Source organism: Eptatretus burgeri, chromosome 13 (assembly GCF_056783735.1).
Source record: "Eptatretus burgeri isolate ZD-2024b chromosome 13, Ebu_testis_v1, whole genome shotgun sequence".
Classification (NCBI taxonomy): Eukaryota; Metazoa; Chordata; class Myxini; order Myxiniformes; family Myxinidae; genus Eptatretus; species Eptatretus burgeri.
In genome coordinates this window covers 74,474,827-74,498,101 of record NC_140973.1, presented here as the reverse complement: position 1 = coordinate 74,498,101, position 23,275 = coordinate 74,474,827, and the positions used below count along the sequence as shown (strand labels likewise).

General features: G+C 46.0%; 1 protein-coding gene and 1 long non-coding RNA gene across 2 annotated transcripts in view; one reads left to right on the top strand and one right to left on the bottom strand.

The window, feature by feature from the left end:
- The window catches only part of LOC147014793 (uncharacterized), an 82,262-nt gene that overhangs the window by 34,524 nt on the left and 24,463 nt on the right, over window positions 1–23,275 (bottom strand). The window contains exon 2 of the long non-coding RNA XR_015050912.1: window positions 21,902–22,059. This is a non-coding gene — a long non-coding RNA (uncharacterized LOC147014793). The remainder of the gene's footprint in view (window positions 1–21,901; window positions 22,060–23,275) is intronic.
- Window positions 16,213–23,275, top strand: part of LOC147014792 (plasminogen-like) — a 75,674-nt gene continuing 68,611 nt past the window's right edge. Inside the window, exon 1 of the mRNA XM_085853075.1 lies at window positions 16,213–16,369. Within this exon, the coding sequence (XP_085709201.1) occupies window positions 16,213–16,369 (157 nt within the window). The remainder of the gene's footprint in view (window positions 16,370–23,275) is intronic.

Genomic DNA, 23,275 nt, shown 5'->3' with positions numbered 1-23,275 from the left:
TCAGCGCATAAAATTTTGAAGGTCAAGGTCAGAGGTCAAGGTCACTGTCGCAAATCAGGGGAGTCGACGAAACCCTTATTTTTTGAGTAATTTTGATCGGATCGTCTTCAAACTTCATGGGAATATAGTTCATGGTCTGGCGCTCAGCTGATTAATTTTTGGTGGCGATTGGCCTTGACCTTCATGGTTAGCGCCTAAGGTCAAACATATTTGACCCCAAGGTCAAATTTTCAAGTTTTAGGAACCATATCGTGTAGTACCTCAAATTGAACACCTCAATGAGTGTGTTCTAGATATGTCAAGCTTGAGACATTATGACATTATTTGGTGACGTTATGAGGCAAACGCATATTTTTCATGGTTACTCTGTTGAACGATTCTCATCGGAATCTCTCGTAGGCAGATATTCCTCAAGGAGTCGCTCCTGGTGGATAGCAGCTCTGTTCACCTCAGTGTGATCTTAAAGAAGTCACACGTGGTCACCTTTTGGCAAGATACGGGTCACCCTGCGGGTGACATTGGTTTATTTTCATTTTGGAAGAGCTGAAATACCTGAAGCAACGCACACAACTGTGGCCTCCATTGATGTTCAGGGATGCTAATTTTTCTCCATTCTGTTTGTTATTATTGAAGCTCTTTTCCAGCCCGAGTAACACATTTCCTTCACCTTTGGAATTGAGGATCCGACATGTTAACCTGATAAGGTTCACAAATCATACTCCTTGCAGTTTTAATGAAATAGTGTAAATTCGGGAAGTAATCTTTGATTTTTACGTATCTTTTCCTGAATGTATCATCCAGGAATTTAATCACATTTTCTTGAGACACTAAGGTTGTGTCGTTTCCCCCTTCATCCTCTTGAGAACTTAAAGCACTAAAATGTGGGGTGGAAGAGGTTTCATCTGAATCAAGTGCTTCATCTATGGCCTCTCCTATTACTTGTGGAACACTTACTTTTGGCTCAACAGAAAGTTCTGCTCTGTTTCCGGACCTCTCCGAATTTGCCTTGTCCATGTCCTTCCACTCTACAACCCTTACATCATCATCTGTGAGGGAGGGGTTGACATTTAACTAACAGGGATTTTCCCCTTTATCTATTTCTCCATCACTGTCAGATGTGAGGAGTGCTATTTTATGGTCACATCCGATCCATAATTAATACATATATATTAGTTAGATGTCGGGATTCAAACCCATTCTTATATACTCTGTAATGCATTTTAATAAAAACTCTCTATAGTTGTAGTGGCACTGTTTCCTAGTAAGCCAGTCCACCAGATGCCCTCTAAAAGGCACTGGCTGTGTTATTTTAGTGATAACAAACCGAGGAAGCTAAACGTTATCTTGGTTTTCACAAGCATTCCACTCTTGTGCTCTTATTTAGGTTGAACTGCAATTTAAAATCGTCATGGTCTTTATCGCCGTTAGGGAGTCCATCATAGGCACAGGGCTGCACTCTACTGGTCAACCCACATTCCACTTTTGAGAAACTAATGGAGCTGGGCTTTTACTGTGAATAGGGCTGTGCTTTTACTGTGATACCAAAGCCAGACATGTCCTTACTCTTACCATTCTGTGAAACTTAAAGGGGTTTTTGTTTGTCCTGCAAGCATCCCACAGTGATAAGAAGCCTGGACAGGGGAGAGGGACTCCCTAAGAGAATTGCTGGGCCCTAAGATAAGAGCTCTTGTCACATCAACTAAGGTTAGAGTATAACCAGAGATAGATTGGAATTACAGATAGAGTGTATATAAGGGAGAGGTTTTGAATGTAATACTCAGTGTGGTTTTGGTGGCTCTCCAATGTGCTGGTTGAGCAACTGACATCACCTCCGCTGGTTGGCGTGTGGTCCTTCAATAAAGCTGCATTTTGGTGAATTCTCTTCTGTTGGCTCTTCATACCGGGTCGGAGAACGGAGTCTTCACAGTTGGCACCCCAGAACGGGACCTCACAAGACTCTGACGCTGTGGACCGGAGGAGCGCCGCTTGGTGTACAGCACTTACAAGGGTCTCAGCTAAACGGTACGTGGTGCGCAACACGTCGGGCACCTGCAAAAGGATAGCCCTAGCTAGGTAAGCACTGGACACTCAGCGAAGAGAGTTCCTTTGAACACAGCTTCAGGTTCTGCTGAGGTGACGAACTAATAACGGTAAACACATGAGGAGAGTCAAATGCGGTTTTATTGATTGATCACAAGGGGCTGTTAGGCTGTATGTTGCGACCAGGAATGGTGGAGGATAAGGATATCCAAGTGAAATAAGGAGAAACGAGTTTAAGTCTTGTATTCTGTGGTATTGGGTACGGCCATTTGAAATCTGTGTTGTTGTATGAAGAGGATAAGAAATATCCATGTGAAATAAAGAGAAGCAGGGTAAAATCTTATTTTTTAAGGTGTTGTGTGAAGAAAGACGAATAGGTTAAAGTCCTGTAAGAAGGCTTAAAGGCTGTTGATAAGAACGGGACCCCGGTTCCGTGTAATAAGAGGAGAAACGTTTTAAGGCTATAAGGCTGTTGAAAAGCTAAGAACATAAATATGGGGAATAGCTCTGTTAAATCTCAAGGATTACCAAGAGGAACACCATTGAAAATCGTGAGGGAAAAACATGGAAGGGATAAAGTAGAGGGAGTGCAAGATTGGGTGAAATGGACGGCAGGAAGAAAAGACCCTTTCCCGTTGGCCGGATCCTTCGATCCAAAAGTATTGCACGCAGTTAGCACGGTGCTGACAGAGGGCAAAGCGGGAGGCCCGAGACAGAGAAAGAAACGCTGGAGGGCGCTAGCCTTTTGGTTAACGGAGTCACAAGCTGAGACAGAAAATAAACGTTCAGGTCTCGAAGGAATTTTGAACCAACGAATGACACAAGAGGAAGCAAGACAGGAGCAATTGAAACAAGCACTAGCGCAGCTAGCGGAAAAGAACGATAACATAGACGGGAAAACAACCACACGACCAGGAATAACAAAAGGAATTTAGCCCGTCCTCGAGGAGAAAGGAGCAATGGGAGCGGCTGACATTCAGCAGTTCCCCATGATGCAAATGGCGCACAACGATTGGGTCTGGAGATCGTGGACACCCCAAGACATTAGGGGGGTAAAAGCCAGTATGGAAGAATGTTTGAAATTAAACGAAAGGAAAGCAATCAAAATACTGCATGATCAGATAAAAATGCATGGGGCAACTAGAACAGATATTGGATTCATATGCACGGCTGTGCTACCCAGCTCGGTTTGGGGTACCCGCTCAGTGGCATGGGGAGTAAAACCGGAGAACGAGGTGGACAATACTTTGAACCGGCCCGACCTCAACGAGGATGAGCGAGTAGCACAGATAGCATATAGGACAAGAGTAACGACATTAATGGATCAACTAGCAACCGACATGGCCCCGAGAGTGATGGATTGGCAGGCAATCACAGAGGTTGTACAGGGTATAAAGGAACCACCTAGCGCGTACAAAGCACGATTGTATGAACAGATTGAACTACACTCGGGATATGAGGAGATGGGAGTAGTGCCAAGACAATTCATAAACAATTCGTTTGTGGAAGGGTTGTGCGCCGAAGTAAGGAGAGAAGTAAAAGCAACTCCAGATTGGAAAAACGCAGAACCCGCCATTCTACATGAAAGAGCAAGGCAAGCATGGCAGACTTTAAAAGAAGAAGACATGAGGGGGGAAAGAACAGAGAGAGCCCTAATAATGAGGAATCTAAAGAGAAAGGACCGCCAGTATGAAGAACGAGAACAGAGACCCCACAGGGATAACCCAGATTAGGAACCAAGGCAGGAGTGGGGACAGGGTCAGCGAAGACTGTGGAACAGAAATGATGGCTTGCAGAGGGCAGGAGAATGTTTCAAGTGCGGAAAAACAGGGAACTGGAGCCGGGAGTGCCAAGAGTTTATTTAAAAAATAAACTCCCTCACTCTCTTCAATCCTATTCTTCCCTCCAGGCCTTAAAAACATCAGTTCACCACCACCTCTTACTGTATCTTCCCCCATCCAAAACCACGATCTTTTCTACCCCCGTTAATCTACCCAAAACCCACCTCCTTCAAATTCCCTGCTTTCCTTCCTGAAAGTCCCTGTAATGTCCATCTTGGATACCCCGTGTTCCCCGCCGCATCCCTTTCCCTTCCACAGATCTCCTAATGTCTCTGTTCCCCACTGTTTTGTCCTTCCCTCTCCCACCCCTCTTGTCTCATGCCCCCCTTGCTGTGAGTTGTGTGTTAGCTCTCATACGAGCCTCGACAATGTATACAAAAAAAAACAAAAAGAAATCCTGTACACAGACATACATACATTAAGTGAGTGGAAACGTTAAAATCTATCCTTTTTTTGCCAGTGTCCTCTTGACATGAATATATTTAAATATTTAAATTTAAACCGAGGAATACTAAAGTTACAAATGATGGCGCACAATTAGAAAATTAAAGTTTTAATAAAATACTAGATGACCCGTGAAATACTAAACGTTGGGTTCCCATTGTGACAGCGGTTGATGAAAAAAAATCATTTCGAGAAAAATAAAAGATAGTTCCAGCAAACTATACCACTGAGGTTCTTTGCATTGATCAAATTCTCTCGAAGAGTACTTGACTGAATCGGGAATCGATTTTTTAATAATTTTTCGTTGCCTGGTTTGAACGAAACTTGCTACTGCACACCACAGACAAATGGTAGGTAAGGTGGCCTTAAATTTTTGCGCTATCGTGTGCCGTTTTGACTGTATTTCGGGAACATACATACATACCTACATACAAGATAAGTTTTAACAATATATAGATAGATGGTAATTCGGTGTTCATGAATACTTTACAGTCATTTGAATATGAATACTTTGAGCCATGTATGGGACTCTCATATTCTATAAGGAGAGTACTTCAAGTCACCTGCCTGGAAAAAGAACATTAAAACAAGAACCCAAAAGTCCTTATATGTAATATTATATGTATTCTAGCAGTCCTGAAGATAATGATACATTTTTGTTTTCTTTTCATTTTTATGACTAACTAGACGACCCGTCAACCCGTTGGGTTCCCGTTGTGACAGCAGTTGATGAAAAAAAATCATTTCAACAACAACAAAAAGATAGCTCCAGCGAACTATACCGCTGAGGTTGTTTGCATTGATCAAATACTCCCAAAGAGAACTTGACTGAATCGGGAATTGATTTTTAAATAATTTTTTTTCCGCAAGCTTTTGTTTTCTTTTCATTTTTATGACCAATATTGCATTGTTAGTTTCAATTGTTTTCTTCTTTGCATGTGTTCTTTGAAGCTGTATGAATTACAAAGGGAAAATGTTTACATCCTCTGCCACCCCACCCTGCCCATCCACTCATCATTATTCCACTCACAAATGTGCAACACATCACCCTCCTGTCCCTCCCCTTGCTCCTACATCCCAACCTCTTTTCCTTTATGAATCTCCTCTTTCCCAAGCACAAAACAGCAATTCAGCCATTGTTATCACCATCTCTTTAACCGATTGACTATCGTTTATGAAATATTTGACGAGTTAGTCATTTGCTTATTTGGAAGATATTTCTTAAAAGTGCCAAATAAGGAGTTTATGTTTAATAGTACAGGAAACAAATCTCATGATGGTTTTGTAATTTGGAATTGCAAATTAGTGCCCTTTCCATTTCGCTGTGCCATATTTATTCTCTGTTCCGTTTTCCTGTACCTGCACATTTGTTTTAATTACACAAAGCTCATAAATGTCTTCTAACTGATCTAACTGATCTTCTAACTGATTTCTAACTGATTCTAACTGATCTAACACGAGTGGCTCGTGCAATATGTGTGGCTATGCATGATGAACATTTTTGATGCACTCTCTGTGCAGTGATTCAAATTTGTTTGGTGACAAATGTTCAACCACATTTCTACTCCAGAATCTCACAGGATGACTATTTTGGAGAGAATGTGAACGACTTGCCCTGTTTGGATTCTCACTTGGACAAAATGAGACCTGTTCTCAGAAGGAAGTGGCTGACCCATCAGCATTTCCAAAATATCTAAACAACATTGGTTTAAGAACTGTGAAAAGAGGTCAATGTCAATTGGAGGATGGTGCATTAATGACCAGAAAATGTGAGTGTTTATTGAACTTTAACCTGTGATAGAGGATAAAATTGATATTTGTCATTATTATTTATATTGATGCTTCATTTTGATTATTCTTTTTGTAACATTAATAGCTGTACGAATTGCAAACATGGAGTTCAGATCCTGAATTGTTTGAATGATCTCTTCAGTGAGATTGCCACAGGAGTCTTGGGATATTTACTTGGTGAGAATCACCAGGATGACAAATTTATCATCTGGTCAGAATCAAACCCAGACATGACAGCTCAGTGTATCATTTATATTCGGCTATTATATTACAAGTAATAAAAAAAACATTTTAAAAAAAGTAATTGAATGTAGGGTTGAATGCCAAAAGGTATGTAAACAAGGTTGGAATGGTGACATTAAAATTATCATGTTCCCAACATCGTCTTTTAAATAATGGTTGCTCCCTGTTCATCCCTGCATCCATTTCAAATGATAGTGTATGTTGATTGTTTCCATGTATGAATTTGACCAGTGAAATATTAATCAGTTAAAAAAAAAAACACACACACACACCTGATGGAAGTGGATACTATGAGACCTGGTAGGTCGCCGTTCCATCTCATGAAGCCCACCCACATGTAGAGATAGCAGTCAACAACAGCAACTTTCACGCACACACAATTACACAGTATAAGTGTATACACACACACACGATATATATATATATATATATATATATATATATATATATATATATATATATATATATATATATATATATATATATATACATACACACATATATATATATATATATATCGACCCCTCCGATGCTCAAGCTCTTATAATGAGGCTGCATATAGCTACCATGAAAGGCTACGAAAGGTAAGCCCTTTGCTGTTTCAAACCCTTCTCGAGTTGCCCTGCAGCTGTAAAGACATTCGAAAATAGTACATACTGTGCAGGAGGATTCCAATGCTATACACCCCCTCAGCTGCCGGACCGATTTCATCATTTGTTGATGAATCATCAGTGACAGCGCAGACAGAAAAATGCACCACTGAGGCTCCCAAGCATATACCACATCAAAAGCAGTCAAAATATAAATGAAAAATAAAGAACCACACACATCTCTCACCTGTGAATGGAAGGAATAACCAATTAGCTCTCACCTAATCAATTAAACCCAAGTGGATATGATTATATAAAGAAATTAACTCCTCCCATGCTCTTTCTAGCTGAAGAAAGCTGCATAAAGCAACAATGAAAGGCTACAGCTGTGGAGGAGAAACTCTGGGAAGGGTTTGAAATGGCAAAGGGCTTTCCTTGGGTAGCCTTTCAGGTTGCTTTATGTAGCTTTCTTTGGCTGGCAGTGCATGGGAGGAGTCAATTTATTTAAATAATCTGAGCCTCCTGGGTTCAATTGATGAGGTGAGTGTTAATTGATTATCCCCTCCAATCTCAGGTGAGAGATGTGAGTGGGCCTTTGATGTCATATATATATATATATATATATATATATATATATATATATATATATATATATATATATATATATATATATATATATATATATATATATTGTTGTGGTTGACGAAATTCACAAACCACCATTCAGGTCCCTTAGGTGAGATATCTCGGTAAGTATATGTGTAGTTAGGCCCAAACCCGTTGTCTAGAGGGAATAAATGTCATTCATGCGGGCTGCGACTCTTCAGGATAGCCGTTTTTCTTTTACTATCTTTATTTTGGACCAGCCGCCATTATTACCACCACCAACCACGTCTCAACAGCCATCACAACAACAACCACCAACCACAACGCCGCTTCACAACAACAACCACCAACCACAACGCCGCTTCACAACAACCACCAACCACAACGCCGCTTCACAACAACAACCACCAACCACAACGCCGCTTCACCACAACCGCCACGACCTTTACCGTCACAACTCGCCACCATCGCATCCACACCGTCTCGCGCCACTCGTGGGCACCGATACTGGACTCGTGCAGGGCGCGCACCGAGCAGCGTATTCAAAAACATCACGGACTTTCCGCAGAAAACGGATCAAAAACGACTCACGCCCACTTCTGTTCTGTCCTATCGGTGAGCGAGGGGCGATTTGGCCCCGCCTCCAGGGCGTTGGAGGGCGGTCGCTATATGCAAATTCATGGATCAAAAAGCATTCACGCCCACTTTTCCTCGGTCCAATGGGGAGCCAGTTAGAGGTGAAGGGTCGGAGGCAGAGGGTCAAGGGTGAAAGAGCGAAGCCACAGGGCTTATAAAAACGGCTGCGTTCGTCAGTCAAGTTCAGTTCAGTTGGAAGTTGGAAGTTAAGTGTGCGGAGTTCAAGAGAGTCGTCGGTGGAGCTGGAAAGAAGTGGTACTAGTCAGAGTGAAGAGGACGGAGCTGTGGAGAGGTGACGGCGGCGAAGGCGGACGAGGGGGTGCTCGCGTCGGTGCCGGGAGCTGCACAGGGAGAGGCCAGCAAAGCGACCGAGGTGGAGGAGGAGACGCTCGCCGCGGGACCCGAGACAGGGTGATATCCTCCTTCCCCCGAGCATCAGCAACCCCCTCCTGTTTCCCCCCGCGCTGAGATAGTGCGACAAAGGGGGCCCCCTTCCCACCCCCTACCAGACACTGTCCGCGAGGCCCGCGGAGTTGAGGCACCACCGCCGCTCCGCGTCTCATCATCAGACGGGTAGGCCCGACACGGTCTCGGCCCCAGGCCCGCCTACCCCCCTCATCCTGGAGGGTGGTTCTCTTTTCTTTTGCTTTGGGAATATGTGTTGTTGGCGCCGTCTGTGAAGTAAAATTGTATAAGTGTTGCCGTGTGCCTCGTAGTCGGATAGATCTGCATTGTTGCATTTGCTTTTTGTGTAATATTGCATTGTCTTCTTCTTTTACATGTGCTTTTGGTGGAATTGTATATGTGTGCTTTCCGTTCATCGCGGAATAAATGTGCTTATTGTTGAACTGTTTTCCCGCTTCGCTTCGTCTTTTCTTTCATTGAATCTCCATCTTGCTTCACGTAAAGGGTTGGTCGTGGGCTAAAACGCCCGATAATTAATCGAACCGTCGAGGCCGACGAATAACACCGCTTGGTTATCCCGATAGTACGGAACGGGTCGCTTAAAGTGGCCCGTGTCCGAAGTCGACCTGCGGCGAGGTGCGATCGCCCGGTCTACCCTCCGTGTGGGTACTTAGGTAGGTCGAATTTGGCGAGCAACCCTATCCCACGCGGGGGCCGATTGGCACGATCGTGGTGAGACCGAAAGGTCCACCCGTGACTGGTTCCCGGCGTTAGTCCGAGAGGGTCACGACTGGATTGTCCGTCCGGTGGGCGACGTGCCGCGATTCGAGTTACGTCGGTGGATGAAATCAGGATGAAATCATGGCTCAGGATGAAATCCCCGTGCAGGAAATGTTGGTTGTACAGGAAAACGAACTCGCCCAACTGAACCCAGAGCCCGAAATGGGTGCGGCAGCGGCCGCGGTGTATGACACCTCCCCTCCCCCTCTCCACCAAAACCCTTCCCTTTTCTTTTACTATCTTTATTTTGGACCAGCCGCCTTCCCAACCCCTGCCGAAACGGCTCACCCAAGCGCACCCGACATGGCCCAGCTAATCACCATGCTGGCAAAGATGAATGCGGATGCGCAACAAATGAATGCGGAAATGACAGCGAAGATAAATGCGAACATGAACGAAAAGATGGATGCGAATACACAAAAGATGGATACAAACGCAAAGCAAATGAGAAAAGAAATGAAAAAGCTGCGGGGTGAGACGCAGAACATGGGCCGATGCCTGCAGGCGGGCATGAAGGCCGTTAGCAGGGAGCTAAAAATGGCGACTCCACGTGTAGGAACGAACGAGCTGGGAGGGGGTGCAACGGTGACCGAAAGGGAAAAATTAAATGGGGAGACCAAAACGTGCGAGACGAGACACGAGGTGACGACAAAGGAAATAATAATAGTTGAGACAAGGGAGGTAAAGGGTGAAGAGGTGACTGAGTTGGCAGAGACACGGGAGATGGGAACGATAGAGGGAAGACTACACGATGAAGACGGGGTAAGTGACGCACACACACACACGGAGGTAGTGGAGGACAATGGGGGTGAGCTGGTGGACTGGGTGGAGGCCCGGTGCGAGCAGCTGGATGGCCTCCTCCGGGAACGAGGGGAGGGAGTATGCCCCCTTGAGGAGAGTCACGACCAGGTGGGTTCGGTCGTGCTTTGCGAGGTCGAGGGGAGGAGTGCTGTGGACAGGTGCACGGAGAGCTTGGGGGGTATAGAGGCCCCGGAGACCCTTGTGGGGACACGAATCCCCAGTGTAGTTGTCCCTGTGTGTGTGGTGCAAGGCGTGAGTGCGTCCCCGTGTGTGGAAGCGACCCCGTGTGTGAGTGGTGTGGTGGCGATGGTGCCGGAGTACGTGCTTCCCAGCACGCCGTGTGTGGATGAGGCACCGCGGTTGAGTTCCCCCGCGTGTGTGAGTGAGGAACGGTGTATGAGTGAGGCACGAGTGAGTGGAAGGCCGCGAGTGAGTGGAGCCATGTGTGCGAGGGAGGTGGCATGCGTGAGTGAACGGCCGAGTGCAAGGGAGACCGTGTGTGTGAGAGAGCGGTATGTGAGGGAGATGTCGGTTGGCATGCGGGAGCACGCAGCCGCGTCTCCCGGTGTGAATGTAATGGAGTGGAGTGTGAGCGTCGTAACACGCGGGAGTGCGTGTGTCGAATGGAGGCGACGACGGAGACATGAGAAGAAAGAAAGCCGAGTAGCGGCTGTAGTTGTTTCGGGGACCGTGCCGGGTTCACCCAGCAATGAGCACGCGGTCCGTGCTGTGCAACGCACGAGGCCCCCACGTGCTCGCTTGCGAGAGTGAAGTCCCGGTTCTGGAAACGCACGCGGTGGATTTGCCGATCCCGCGGACGGACAAAGTTTAGGCAGGATTACGGATTTGGACCGGACGGGTTCTCCACGCGATCGTGTGTGTTCAGCTCCAACGGGCAAAGCACATTTGTTCGCGTGGGGAACCCCTCGAGACGTGGGGCTTGTGTTTTTTTTATGCGCACGGTGACGTCATGGCTGCACGCGGGGTTGGAATCCGGCAGGAGGGGTATCCCTGCCGGATGGTACCGTCCAGGGTGGGACGAGGTACACGTGCAGCTGCATGACGTCACGGGCAGGTGCAAAGTGCGCGAGTTGCCGCGCTGGTGATGCGCATGAAAATAAAAAAAAAACAGCAAGCCTCACTTTCGGGTGCACAGGATTCCTGGGCAAGGGGTGGAAGACCCCCTTACCGGGGCACAGGATGGAAACTAGTTAGGGGGAAGGGTTAGCTTAGCTAGACCGACTTCATGGGGCATGGGTAAGTCCTCATGGAGTCCGTGGAATGGATTAGTTAGAGGGATTGTAGCCAGATTTAGGATGGGAAAATGGGAATAGATTTAAAAGACAGTGACAGACAGTGAATGTGTAGTGGGGACGTAGTTTAGCTACGTAGTGTTAAAAGGAACGTGCTGTAGTTAAGGGACGACGTGGGAGCACGAGTTAGGGGATGTAGTTAGGAGGATGGCAGAGTTCAGCGGTGTGTGTGTTGAAGAGTTGGTGAGTGAAGTGGAAGCATGTGCTTGGTGAGTGAGTGAAGCTAGCAGGTCTGTGTGAGTGGAGCGAATGGGGAATGCATGGTGCGATGAGTGATTGGGGGGAGGAGTGACTCCCGCCCAAGGGACCCCGGGGTCAGTGTAGAGTGAGTTAGGGGGTGGGTCAAATTGAAAAATGGAAGTCGTTTTGCTGTTGGTGGGAGTGTAGGCTCGAAACCCGTTTGGAGGGGTGCAGGAGCCCTGTTGACGGGCTTGGGAGCGTGGCTGCGAAAGGTGAGTATCGCTGAGTGGGTACCCCGGGCACCAGGCTAGTCGGCCGTGGTAGGCCAAGGGCCCATGGGGGGCCGGGATAGCGTAGTGGGCACGGGTGCGCCTGCTTGTGCGGGGGCCCGGGGCGCCATTAGCCGCGTGGGCAGTGTTGTGGGCATGGGTGACCCTCGGAAAGGGGCCTGGGAAGCCAGCCTGCCACGTGTGCGTTTCAGGGGAGGTGCCATGGGGGCCACTCCCCGGTGTTAGGGAGCTGGTAGGCTCGGAGGCAGTGTAGTGCCCGGGGGTGCCATAGCGGGAGATTCGGCAGAGGGTCGTGCCTGCCAAAGGGAGCCACGTGTCCCAGCCTTGAGACCGTGTGAGGGCACGGGAAGAAAATTGGGGGGCGAGGCCCGAAATTGTAAGGACACCAACACAGGCGACGGGAATCTGGGTTGTTAGAACCAATAGTTTAAGCGAGAGGCGCTTGTTGAAGCCCCGGGGTAGTTTAACAGTTAAATGGATAGGGTAGATTAGGAAGTGTACCCCTCCGCACCATCCATCCCCTCGCTGTCGTTGTGGGCCGCTGGACCCACTTTGGTTATAGATCGCTGAACTCTGGGGAGGCCATTCTGAGGCTTGAATTGGGCCTCGACACAGGACGCTAGCTCTCCCTTGTTCCCCTCCGGGAAGGGAATGTAGGGGTTGGGAGTAGGCAAGGTGACAGGATAGGTTAGCCGAACAAGGACGATAAAGGGGGTTAGGGGACGATTTATAGTGAGGAAGTAAAAATAAAAAAATAAGTTGGGGCTAAATTGGGGTTTGGACAAATTAAGGGAGTGGGTATGGACAGTGACAGGCAAAGGCGATAGGTTGGGAGGGAGACCGTAGGGTAGGTCCGAGCCCGCCTTCCAAGTGGCCAGCACCACCGCACTCCCTCCACCAACCTCCACTGAACGGCAAAGGCTGGCCAACTTCATCGGCTGGCCGTGTTTTGCTTCAAGGCCTGTGCCGGCCACTTCATCTGCTGGCTGCGTTGCTGCAAGGCAAAGGCCGGCCCACTTCATCGGCAGCTGCTGTGCTGCAAGGCCTGTGCCGGCCCACTTCATCTACCGGCTGGCTGTTTTTCTTCAAGGCCTGTGCCGGCCAGTTCATCTGCCGGCTGTGTTTGCCTGCAGTGGCCTTCTTCTGCGGGCTGTGTTTGCCTGCTGCCTTTGCCATGCCATGCCCACTGCCCCTGCTCACCAGCCCCCGTTCAATTTTTGCTTTGCCCCCCCTGTTCATTGCCATGTGCGCCAGGATCAAGGCAACAGTTTGCAAGCTGCGAGAACTGCCCTGTTGGCAGCTACAACACGGGCCTGCACTGGCGGCCCGTGCACCGTGTTTGTGTTCATCTATCCATTCGTTGTGTTCATTGCGTGTGCCACTTGAGCTGGCACGGAGACTGCATTTGTGCAGCCCATGCACCGTTGTGGTTCACTGCGTTCAGTTCAAACCATTCATCCATCCATTCGTTGTGTTCATTGCGTGTGCCACTTGAGCTGGCACGGAGACTACGTTTGTGCAGCCCATGCACCGTTGTGGTTCACTGCGTTCAGTTCAAAAGGGAAGGCCTTGGACTGCGTGTGAGCAGCCGGCCACGTTCCCTGTCACCTGCATTATTTGAGCCAGAGACTGCATGTGAGCAGCCTGGCTCCCTGCTAACTGCTTTCTTTTTGCAGAGCTCATTGATCCTGGGCCATGGTTTAGTGTAAAATTTGTAAGTTAAGGTTAAGATGTACTGTAAATATGAGTGCGCCCCCGGAATGTCTGTCCTAGCGCCGGCAATTTTATTTAAGTCGTCCGTGTGAGTGAGTTTGTTTAGGTAGTTACTCAGCCCTTAGGTTATTTATTTTGGGGACACGAATACCATGAATGTCGCACTCAGGGATCCATAGGTAAAATGTACTAGGGGAAAACTACACATGATGGCACACGAGAATTTGACGACTCGGGACGAGTCTGTAAAAAGGGGAGGGGGTAGTGTTGTGGTTGACGAAATTCACAAACCACCATTCAGGTCCCTTAGGTGAGATATCTCGGTAAGTATATGTGTAGTTAGGCCCAAACCCGTTGTCTAGAGGGAATAAATGTCATTCATGCGGGCTGCGACTCTTCAGGATAGCCGTTTTTCTTTTACTATCTTTATTTTGGACCAGCCGCCATTATTACCACCACCAACCACGTCTCAACAGCCATCACAACAACAACCACCAACCACAACGCCGCTTCACAACAACAACCACCAACCACAACGCCGCTTCACAACAACAACCACCAACCACAACGCCGCTTCACCACAACCGCCACGACCTTTACCGTCACAACTCCCCACCATCGCATCCACACCGTCTCGTGCCACTCGTGGGCACCGATACTGGACTCGTGCAGGGCGCGCACCGAGCAGCGTATTCAAAAACATCACGGACTTTCCGCAGAAAACGGATCAAAAACGACTCACGCCCACTTCTGTTCCGTCCTATCGGTGAGCGAGGGGCGATTTGGCCCCGCCTCCAGGGCGTTGGAGGGCGGTCGCTTTCTGCAAATTCATGGATCAAAAAGCATTCACGCCCACTTTTCCTCAGTCCAATGGGGAGCCAGTTAGAGGTGAAGGGTCGGAGGCAGAGGGTCAAGGGTGAAAGAGCGAAGCCACGGGGCTTATAAAAACGGCTGCGTTCGTCAGTCAAGTTCAGTTCAGTTGGAAGTTGGAAGTTAAGTGTGCGGAGTTCAAGAGAGTCGTCGGTGGAGCTGGAAAGAAGTGGTACTAGTCAGAGTGAAGAGGACGGAGCTGTGGAGAGGTGACGGCAGCGAAGGCGGACGAGGGGGTGCTCGCGTCGGTGCCGGGAGCTGCACAGGGAGAGGCCAGCAACGCGACCGAGGTGGAGGAGGAGACGCTCGCCGCGGGACCCGAGACAGGGTGATATCCTCCTTCCCCCGAGCATCAGCAACCCCCTCCTGTTTCCCCCCGCGCTGAGATAGTGCGACAAAGGGGGCCCCCTTCCCACCCCCTACCAGACACTGTCCGCGAGGCCCGCGGAGTTGAGGCACCACCGCCGCTCCGCGTCTCATCATCAGACGGGTAGGCCCGACACGGTCTCGGCCCCAGGCCCGCCTACCCCCTCATCCTGGAGGGTGGTTCTCTTTTCTTTTGCTTTGGGAATATGTGTTGTCGGCGCCGTCTGTGAAGTAAAATTGTATAAGTGTTGCCGTGTGCCTGGTAGTCGGATAGATCTGCATTGTTGCATTTGCTTTTTGTGTAATATTGCATTGTCTTCTTCTTTTACATGTGCTTTTGGTGGAATTGTATATGTGTGCTTTCCGTTCATCGCGGAATTAATGTGCTTATTGTTGAACTGTTTTCCCGCTTCGCTTCGTCTTTTTTTTCATTGAATCTCCATCTTGCTTCACGTAAAGGGTTGGTCGTGGGCTAAAACGCCCGATAATTAATCGAACCGTCGAGGCCGACGAATAACACCGCTCGGTTATCCCGATAGTACGGAACGGGTCGCTTAAAGTGGCCCGTGTCCGAAGTCGACCTGCGGCGAGGTGCGATCGCCCGGTCTACCCTCCGTGTGGGTACTTAGGGAGGTCGAATTTGGCGAGCAACCCTATCCCACGCGGGGGCCGATTGGCACGATCGTGGTGAGACCGAAAGGTCCACCCGTGACTGGTTCCCGGCGTTAGTCCGAGAGGGTCACTACTGGATTGTTCGTCCGGTGGGCGACGTGCCGCGATTCGAGTTACGTGGCCTTCCGCATGCGGGCGGGCGCGAATCCGCAACAATATATATATATATATATATATATATATATATATATATATATATATATATATATATATATTTGACCAAAGAAGCAGAGACCAAAGAAAGACCAAAGACCATGGACCCTACGACATGATGCTGACGTCATGTACATAAATTAATATACACACGTACACGAAGGTGGTGACTTTATAACCTGGGAGGGCTCTGTTCCACCTTCTGAAACCCACAGATGGATACAACAACCAACAATCAAGAACACACACACACATCAAATCAAGAGAGATGTTTAGTGTCATTTTCAGGCACAACCATTCTTGAAAGAAAGATGTAGGGATGGTTCTTCATGATAATTTCTTGTGATCATCCCTACTTTCTTTACATACATTTAATTGCTATATTTTAAACAACAATAGAATGAAAACAGCATTTGGTGAATTCCAATGTAGCTATTGATTCACAGGGTTTCCAAAAATTAATGGATAACCACAGGGAATGTATTTGCATGTTGTTAAACATTATGGAGCTGTTTGTCTAACAGCCTTGGAAAATCATTGCGTTGTACAGAGACAACACGAACGAATGTTCACCCGAAACATCATGAACTTTCTCGTGAATTTTCTTTCCATTACATCTGTGTTCTTCACGGGAGGTAAATTTCACAATTGCCATGCTTTTATTTTGTACTTCTTACTTTGCAATGGTGATAAGTGGCTGTATGTATGATACGTTGTTGCGTTACAAAGTGTTCCATCCGTCGGATGAGAGTTGGGCTGGAAACCCATCTGCGAATATGAATTTGTATACATTGAAGTATCTTTAATGAAGAGTAGGCAAGTTGTCACCAGCACCCTGAAATAATTACAAATTCTTGGCCAAATAATTTTGGAATGTCAGGCTTCATCAGCAAGTATCCTGCTTCGGAATGGCGATCAGTCCAGGATTGTACTCCTCAGCTAAATGAAACTGCCTCGGCAGCCCGATGTGCCTCACGCCATTAAAGGAATGGTCATTTTTCACCAGCAGGTTCGTGAAAGACTCAGGATAAAAACCTTCCCCAGCCAACTCCACAAGAAGGGGGAACAGTTACAACTGTTTAGTAGTCGTAGTGATGGTATGGTAGCTGTTTGGTGTCTGGATGACGTGTAGCGGAGCATAAACTGTTTGACTTTATGTTGCACAGAAAATAATCACTTTCTTTTGGGTCTTGTAAAGATGAAAAGCAGGTGAAATATTTTAACTTGCAATAGAGATGCTTGTATTTAAAGTAAGAGTATTTTAACGTACAAAATCTATGCTGATGGAGGTCATCGTCCTTGTTGTCCGGTTTAGCATCAGTCGTTTCATGGGTGCAGCAGTGCCACTGATTCAGTGCCCCCTGTCGGCTAGGGCAGGAATTTGTAATTTGTTCAGGGTATCGGTATAAGCTTACTGACTCTTCGCCAAGGACACCATCGGATCATCAACGTCCACCATGGCAGATGGGACTCCCGTTTAAGGTCCATCTGAGTGACAGCACACGCATCGATTCCTCGCCCTGCTTTCAAAACACCAGAATGATAGTTTCTAGCTGGGCCAAGATTCAAACCCAGGCTAGACAGCTCAGAGGCGAGTGTGCATACCTCGAGACGATTCTGTCATCCATGGCTCATGGAGGTATAACAGGGCATAAACCTGGTCTATTTCAACCTGAAGCAATGTTTAACCAGCTGTGGATCACTATAAGAACAAGCATGGGAATGAACGGGAGTTGAGGAAACACAGTCACCTAAAGGTGGTTTGGGTGAGGAAGACAGATCACAGGTTGGGATGGAGGATGATATGAGATAGTCGTGCACCATTTGCTTTAATGCTGGAGGGATCAATGCTATAGAATGCAGTTAATATTTTGCTATATGAGAATAGGTTTGGCATTTCCAGCTCAAATAATCCCCTTCCCCCTCCTCCTCCTCTCCTGCCCAAATATACAAACAACCATGTAAACTTCGTCTATTTCAACCGAAAAACATTACATTCTCAGAGGTTTCTTCCAAATACACAAAAGACTAAACGCTACGATTGTTTTAGTTTAGTCCTTCACTTTTTTTCAGTTTTGGACACCATTGTTGTCGACTGATCAATACAATCTCTGAAGGGGATTTTTTAAAATTTAACTGGGATCAGTTTAATCTCAAACAATTTTTTTTTAATGTTTGGGTTTTTTACATTTTCTTGTGTTTTAAGTGTTTTCCTAATTTTCTATTCGACGCCTGATCTCATTTTTATCTGTCACTGGTGTTGTTTAGCAAGACTGAAATAAATTTGAAGAAAGTCTGAGCAGTGATTTTGGGGAATTTATCAACTTTATAGCATTTTACCTCAAACAACAATGGTTGGGATAGCGTGTTCCGTCCTAGCTCGTGGATTGCTAATCTCTGAGTTATATCCGTAATATGATTACATCTTTCGGGTTGTCTAACGATTGGCCAAAATCAAATCAAATGATTTTTGGTGGTTTTTAAACCGTGGTTGTATTTTACCTCGTCAACATCAACTGTAGCTGTGGCACTGTCTGCTGTACCGTGTGCTTGTACGTACTGAACCAGTACTATATATATGCGACCTTTCACTACTGATCTGAGCCGTCTGGTTGTTGTCGATGGGCCATCCCTAGTTGAACTACCAATTTGCAAGTTCGTTGAACATATCCCCCAGAGTCTGGGTTCCACCAAACACCATACAAGCATATCATGGCTTCAAAAACTTTCTGTCAGCCTTGTGGATGCATACACAAATGAAGACCATTTTATAACGCAAGTCTAATGTACTGTACTTCATCAGTAGCTCAATTAAAACTACTGAGAAAGTTCGTTCTAGGGATCGATAACGTGCACTATTGTTAGAGCTAGCTAACTTAATTTTACACATTACGTATGCACGTAGGTACATGTACATGTCTCAAATAATCAGATTCGCAAAGCGCAGTGATGCTTGAGCAAGCGTACTTACAGATGATATTGATTTCATTTGTGTGAGTGCTAGGCCTACAGGAACTGCAAAATAATTATTGGTCTGGGTTCCAGACTCTCCTGACAAGAGGGGAGGAGGGAAGGGTAAGGAAGGGAGGGAGGAGGAGAGGAGGTGAGAGGGAGGAGGGAATTGACGGACTGACTGACACACACTGACGTTTATATTATAGATGAGAGACTGGACTGCAAAAATTTGAGAAGCAGGAGCACCAGGGATTGCAGAAAAGAATGGACTTGGTGTCGGAAATGAACCTGCCTGACTTGCGACCGAGGTTGTGGATCCGCCGTTTGGAGAGGTTCTTGGCTGAAAGGATCGAAACCTCAATGAAAAACGGTGCCCAGCTGATGATCCGGAAAGTTGGGAAATCAGTAAATTGCTGATAAGTTAAGGTTATAACTTCAAATAAAATATATTTTGTAAGTACTTACCAGTACATAATATATGTGTTTGTATGTTTATATATGTGTGTTTGTATGTATGGATGTGTGGGGTGTTTATGAGTGTGTGTGTGTGTGTGTTTTTTTGTATGCATGTATGTATGGATGTGCATGTGTGCGTGTGCGTGCGTACACGTGTATTGTTATGTCTGGCTTCCTTCTTGGGACTATGGCGGAGTAATTGGTCTTTATTTTGATAAGAGCTAACATACAGAATGTATAACAAGGGGAGCAGGAGACGAGAGGGGCGGGAGAGGAAAGCACAAAACAGTGTGGAACAGAGAACAGACACATTAAGAGATCTGTAGAAGGGAGAGGGATGGGGTGAGGTACATAGGGTAAACAAGATGGACACCACAGGGATTTTCAGGTCCTTACACAACAGGGACTTTCAGGTCCTTACACAACAGGGACTTTCAGGAAGGAAAGCAGGGAATTTGAAGGAGATGGGTTTGGGTTGGATTAGCAGGGGTAGAAATGATCATGGTTTTGGATGGGGGAAGATAAGAGACGGTGGTGAACAGATGTTTTGAAGACCTGGAGGGAAGAGTGGGATTGAAGAGTGTGGGAGTTTGTTCCAAAGGTGTGGAAAAAGAGGAATGAAACCGTTTTGCAGTCGATATGGATGTGGTTGAAGAATGTCAGACGAATTGTGTTAAGAGGATGAAGACATTGTAAAAGAAGAGGCGAAAAACAACATCCCAAAAGCAAGCAGAAAGAAGAAGACTAAATGGCTGTCAAAAGAGGTAATAAATATTACAGACAGAAGAAGAGAGATGAAAACCAAAGGAGCATCAAGAGAGGACATAACGTGGCTAAATGCCAATTTCCAATGACAAGCTCGGAAAGATAAAGATAAATATTTCAAAGTAGCATGCAGAGATAAATAGTGACAACAGAGGGGGAAAAACAAGACATCTCTTTTTTTCCAAGATCAGAGAGATCACAGGAAAGTTTAGGCCTAGGTTAGAGTCCTTAAGAGTAGAACAAGAAAAGATCTGACAGAAGAAATAGGTGAATGAAAGATGGAAAGGACTATCCCAAAACTCTACACCTCTGTTCTTCATTGCACGGCCTGCAAGCCACTAGCAGCCCCTGGTGGCCTAAAGTGCAGACCCTGACGTGCAGCCGATAATACACAAATGTGAACACACCCCATCATAATCCGCCATAAATGCTATCAAATTCACGCAATGGTTTCAAATGAGTGTTCCAACGCGAAGCATAAAAGTAACAACTACATCAGTAGATGGCAGTCTACAAACAATTATGCCTGCAGCCCAGTTAACGACAATGAAGAAGAGTATGTGGGGCCGAGCCTAATAGCAGCCATAACGGAGTCCTGCAGGTGGTGTGGCGGCTCTCACACTGATGTCCAATTGGCTAAAATGCCCCTCCTCCCCCTCTAAAAAAAATAGTGAAGAACACTGCTCAACACAATTACGAGATATCAATATGATGCAACCTTTGAAGAAAGAGAATATGAGCAAGAAGCAATCATGATAGAATGTGAGGTACATAAAGTCTTGAAAGAGCGAGCAAGTAGAAAAACACCAGGTGCAAATGATATTCCAATAGAACTATTTAAGGTGATTGGAGCAATCAAAATTTCAACAGCTATCTGCACCTAGATGTGGAGCAAGAGTGCATGGCCCAAAAGGTGGGAAACTGACAGTCTACATACTATTGCAAAAGAAAGACGACACAAGAGAATGTTCAAATAACCAAGCCATTACCTTGGTTTCACATGCCAGCAAGATATTACTAGAGTGCATTCAACACATAATAGAAGACTTCATTGAGCGAGAATTACGCATTGAGCAAGCAAGTTTCAGAAGAGGAAGAAGTACTGGAGTTCAAATCGCAAATCTGAGCTGGGTCATGGAAAAAGCAAGGGACTATCAAAGGAAGGTGTACTGCATCTATTTTATAGATTACTCACAAAACTACCCGTCACTTTGCTGACAGAGTTAATCAAAAGACAACATGTTGTACTTCCCAAACATTCTGCTCTATTCACTCGATAATTTGCCCGAGTTCATCTTCCATCTGCTTGGAAGTCAGCTAACATCACCTTCATCAATCATCCTTACTGCTTATATCCGTATAAGGTGGGTGCAAAAAACATTTCCACTTTGCTGCAAAGCTCAGTGTTGGATTCTTTGTTTTGAACTTCCACTTAAAATGAGTGAAATGAAACATTTTTTTTAATTCTGAATTATTCTCTCAGATCTCAACATCACCGTAATGCATATTATGAGGTTGGTTAAACTTTATTTATACAATAGGAAGATGATTTGTAATACTCTACTGGATACCACTAGGTGGTGCTATCCGATACACATTTCACAGAGAGAATTGGGGTCTTCACCCCACCCTGAACCCACCCTCCCCCTCCCCCAGATATGCTAGCCAGACAGAAACCATACTTGGGATACCCTTAGGCAACATGCAAAATTTTATTCTATTTGGTTCAGTAGTTTTTTTCGTTTTTGAAGCATATATAAACAAATAAACAAATGTATATACAAATTCACTTTAATAGTATAGATAGCAAAGTTTTCCATTGTGCTGATCATGAATTGATGTGTATTATGAGGTGGAATGGGGATGTCCTGATATGTCTGAGAAGAAGCCAGTACACTAAACAAGAAGCTACAGTAAGAACAGAGTTTGGAGAGACATAATGGTTCGGAATTGGAAAAGGGGTCACACACGGATGTATTCCCTCGGCTTACTTGTTCAATCTGTATAGTGAGGAGACCATGAGAAAATCAAACTTGGATGATGTAGAAGATGGAGTCAGGATTGGAGGAAGAAGTATCATATCAGCAATCTCAGGTATTCTGATGATATCACTCCGTCGGCAGAAAGTAAAGAGGACTTGATGAAATTGCTGCAGACAGTGAAGAAGGAAAGTGAAAAAGCCGGTCTTTATTTAAACCTAAAAAAAGATAAAAAAAAAAAACTTGTCAACTGAGAAGACCAATGTGTTCAAATTCGAGACTATAATGTGGAAATAGTGAAAACTTTTATTTTCCTGAGTTCTAAGATTTAAATGAGTGCAGAATGTAGATGAGAAATTAATAGATGATTAGCATGGGGAGGACAGCAATGACAGGATTGACAAAGATCTGGAAAGACAGATTTGACAATATCGTTATTTGGAGCGGGGGAAGGGGGGAAGGATCCAGAGCCCGATTGTTATAAGAATACTATGGTCGGTATGTTTTGAGTAGGTTAGATTTCCATATATCAGGGACTTGTCAGAGTAAGTAGTTTTATTTTATGTGACATTGTATGAAAGCCATGGCGGTGAGATGTGCTGTGGGTCCCGGAAAAGGGGATACAGACATTATATTGTTATTATTACTATTATTAATGGGGCCACCCCGTGGGGTGGGACAGCCCAGAAAATGGCATCTCCCACAAGTAGCGGGCAGCCAATCACAGGACCTGTGGCAGATGAAGGCTGTGCCAGAATCCACAAAGGCTGGGTCTGCAGATGTGTGTGAAGAAGAGTGGAAGTGGGACCTTGGAAAGAAGATCACTCTGTCTCTCTTGCTCTTCGTCTCCCATTTTGCTACGTCGTCGGGATAGGGAGGACTGCTCTCTTCAGACATGGACGCCTCCTCACAATACCATTGACTCATCTGCATCACTCCTGCCACCCTTGCTCTTCTCGTACTGCAAAATCGCCCTGCACATTCTCAGCTTCATGTCCGTTTAGTCCTCACCTGCTTTCCCCATTATTTAGTAAGAGTGTCATGTGTGGCACTTAGACGGGTTAGGTTTATTTATTTCATCACCGTAAATAAGTTTGCATGTCTCCACATCTATATTTGTGTCTGTTGACTTTCTTGGTTTGTTCCGTTTCATCCCGATTCATCCCAACACCCTCCCCAAGGAAAATTTAAAATCAAATTGGAGAGCGATTGAGCATTGAGAATATATTCTCTAATCGAGCACGTAAGGGAATGTGGACAAGATGTCAGATGTCCACTAAATTGCAGATTATGTGGAACACATGGAAAGAGTTGAGCTGGTGGTGGGGCCTAGTGGGGAGGAGAAGAGACTTGGAACCTCCTTTGCTCCTGACACCACCTGAAGCC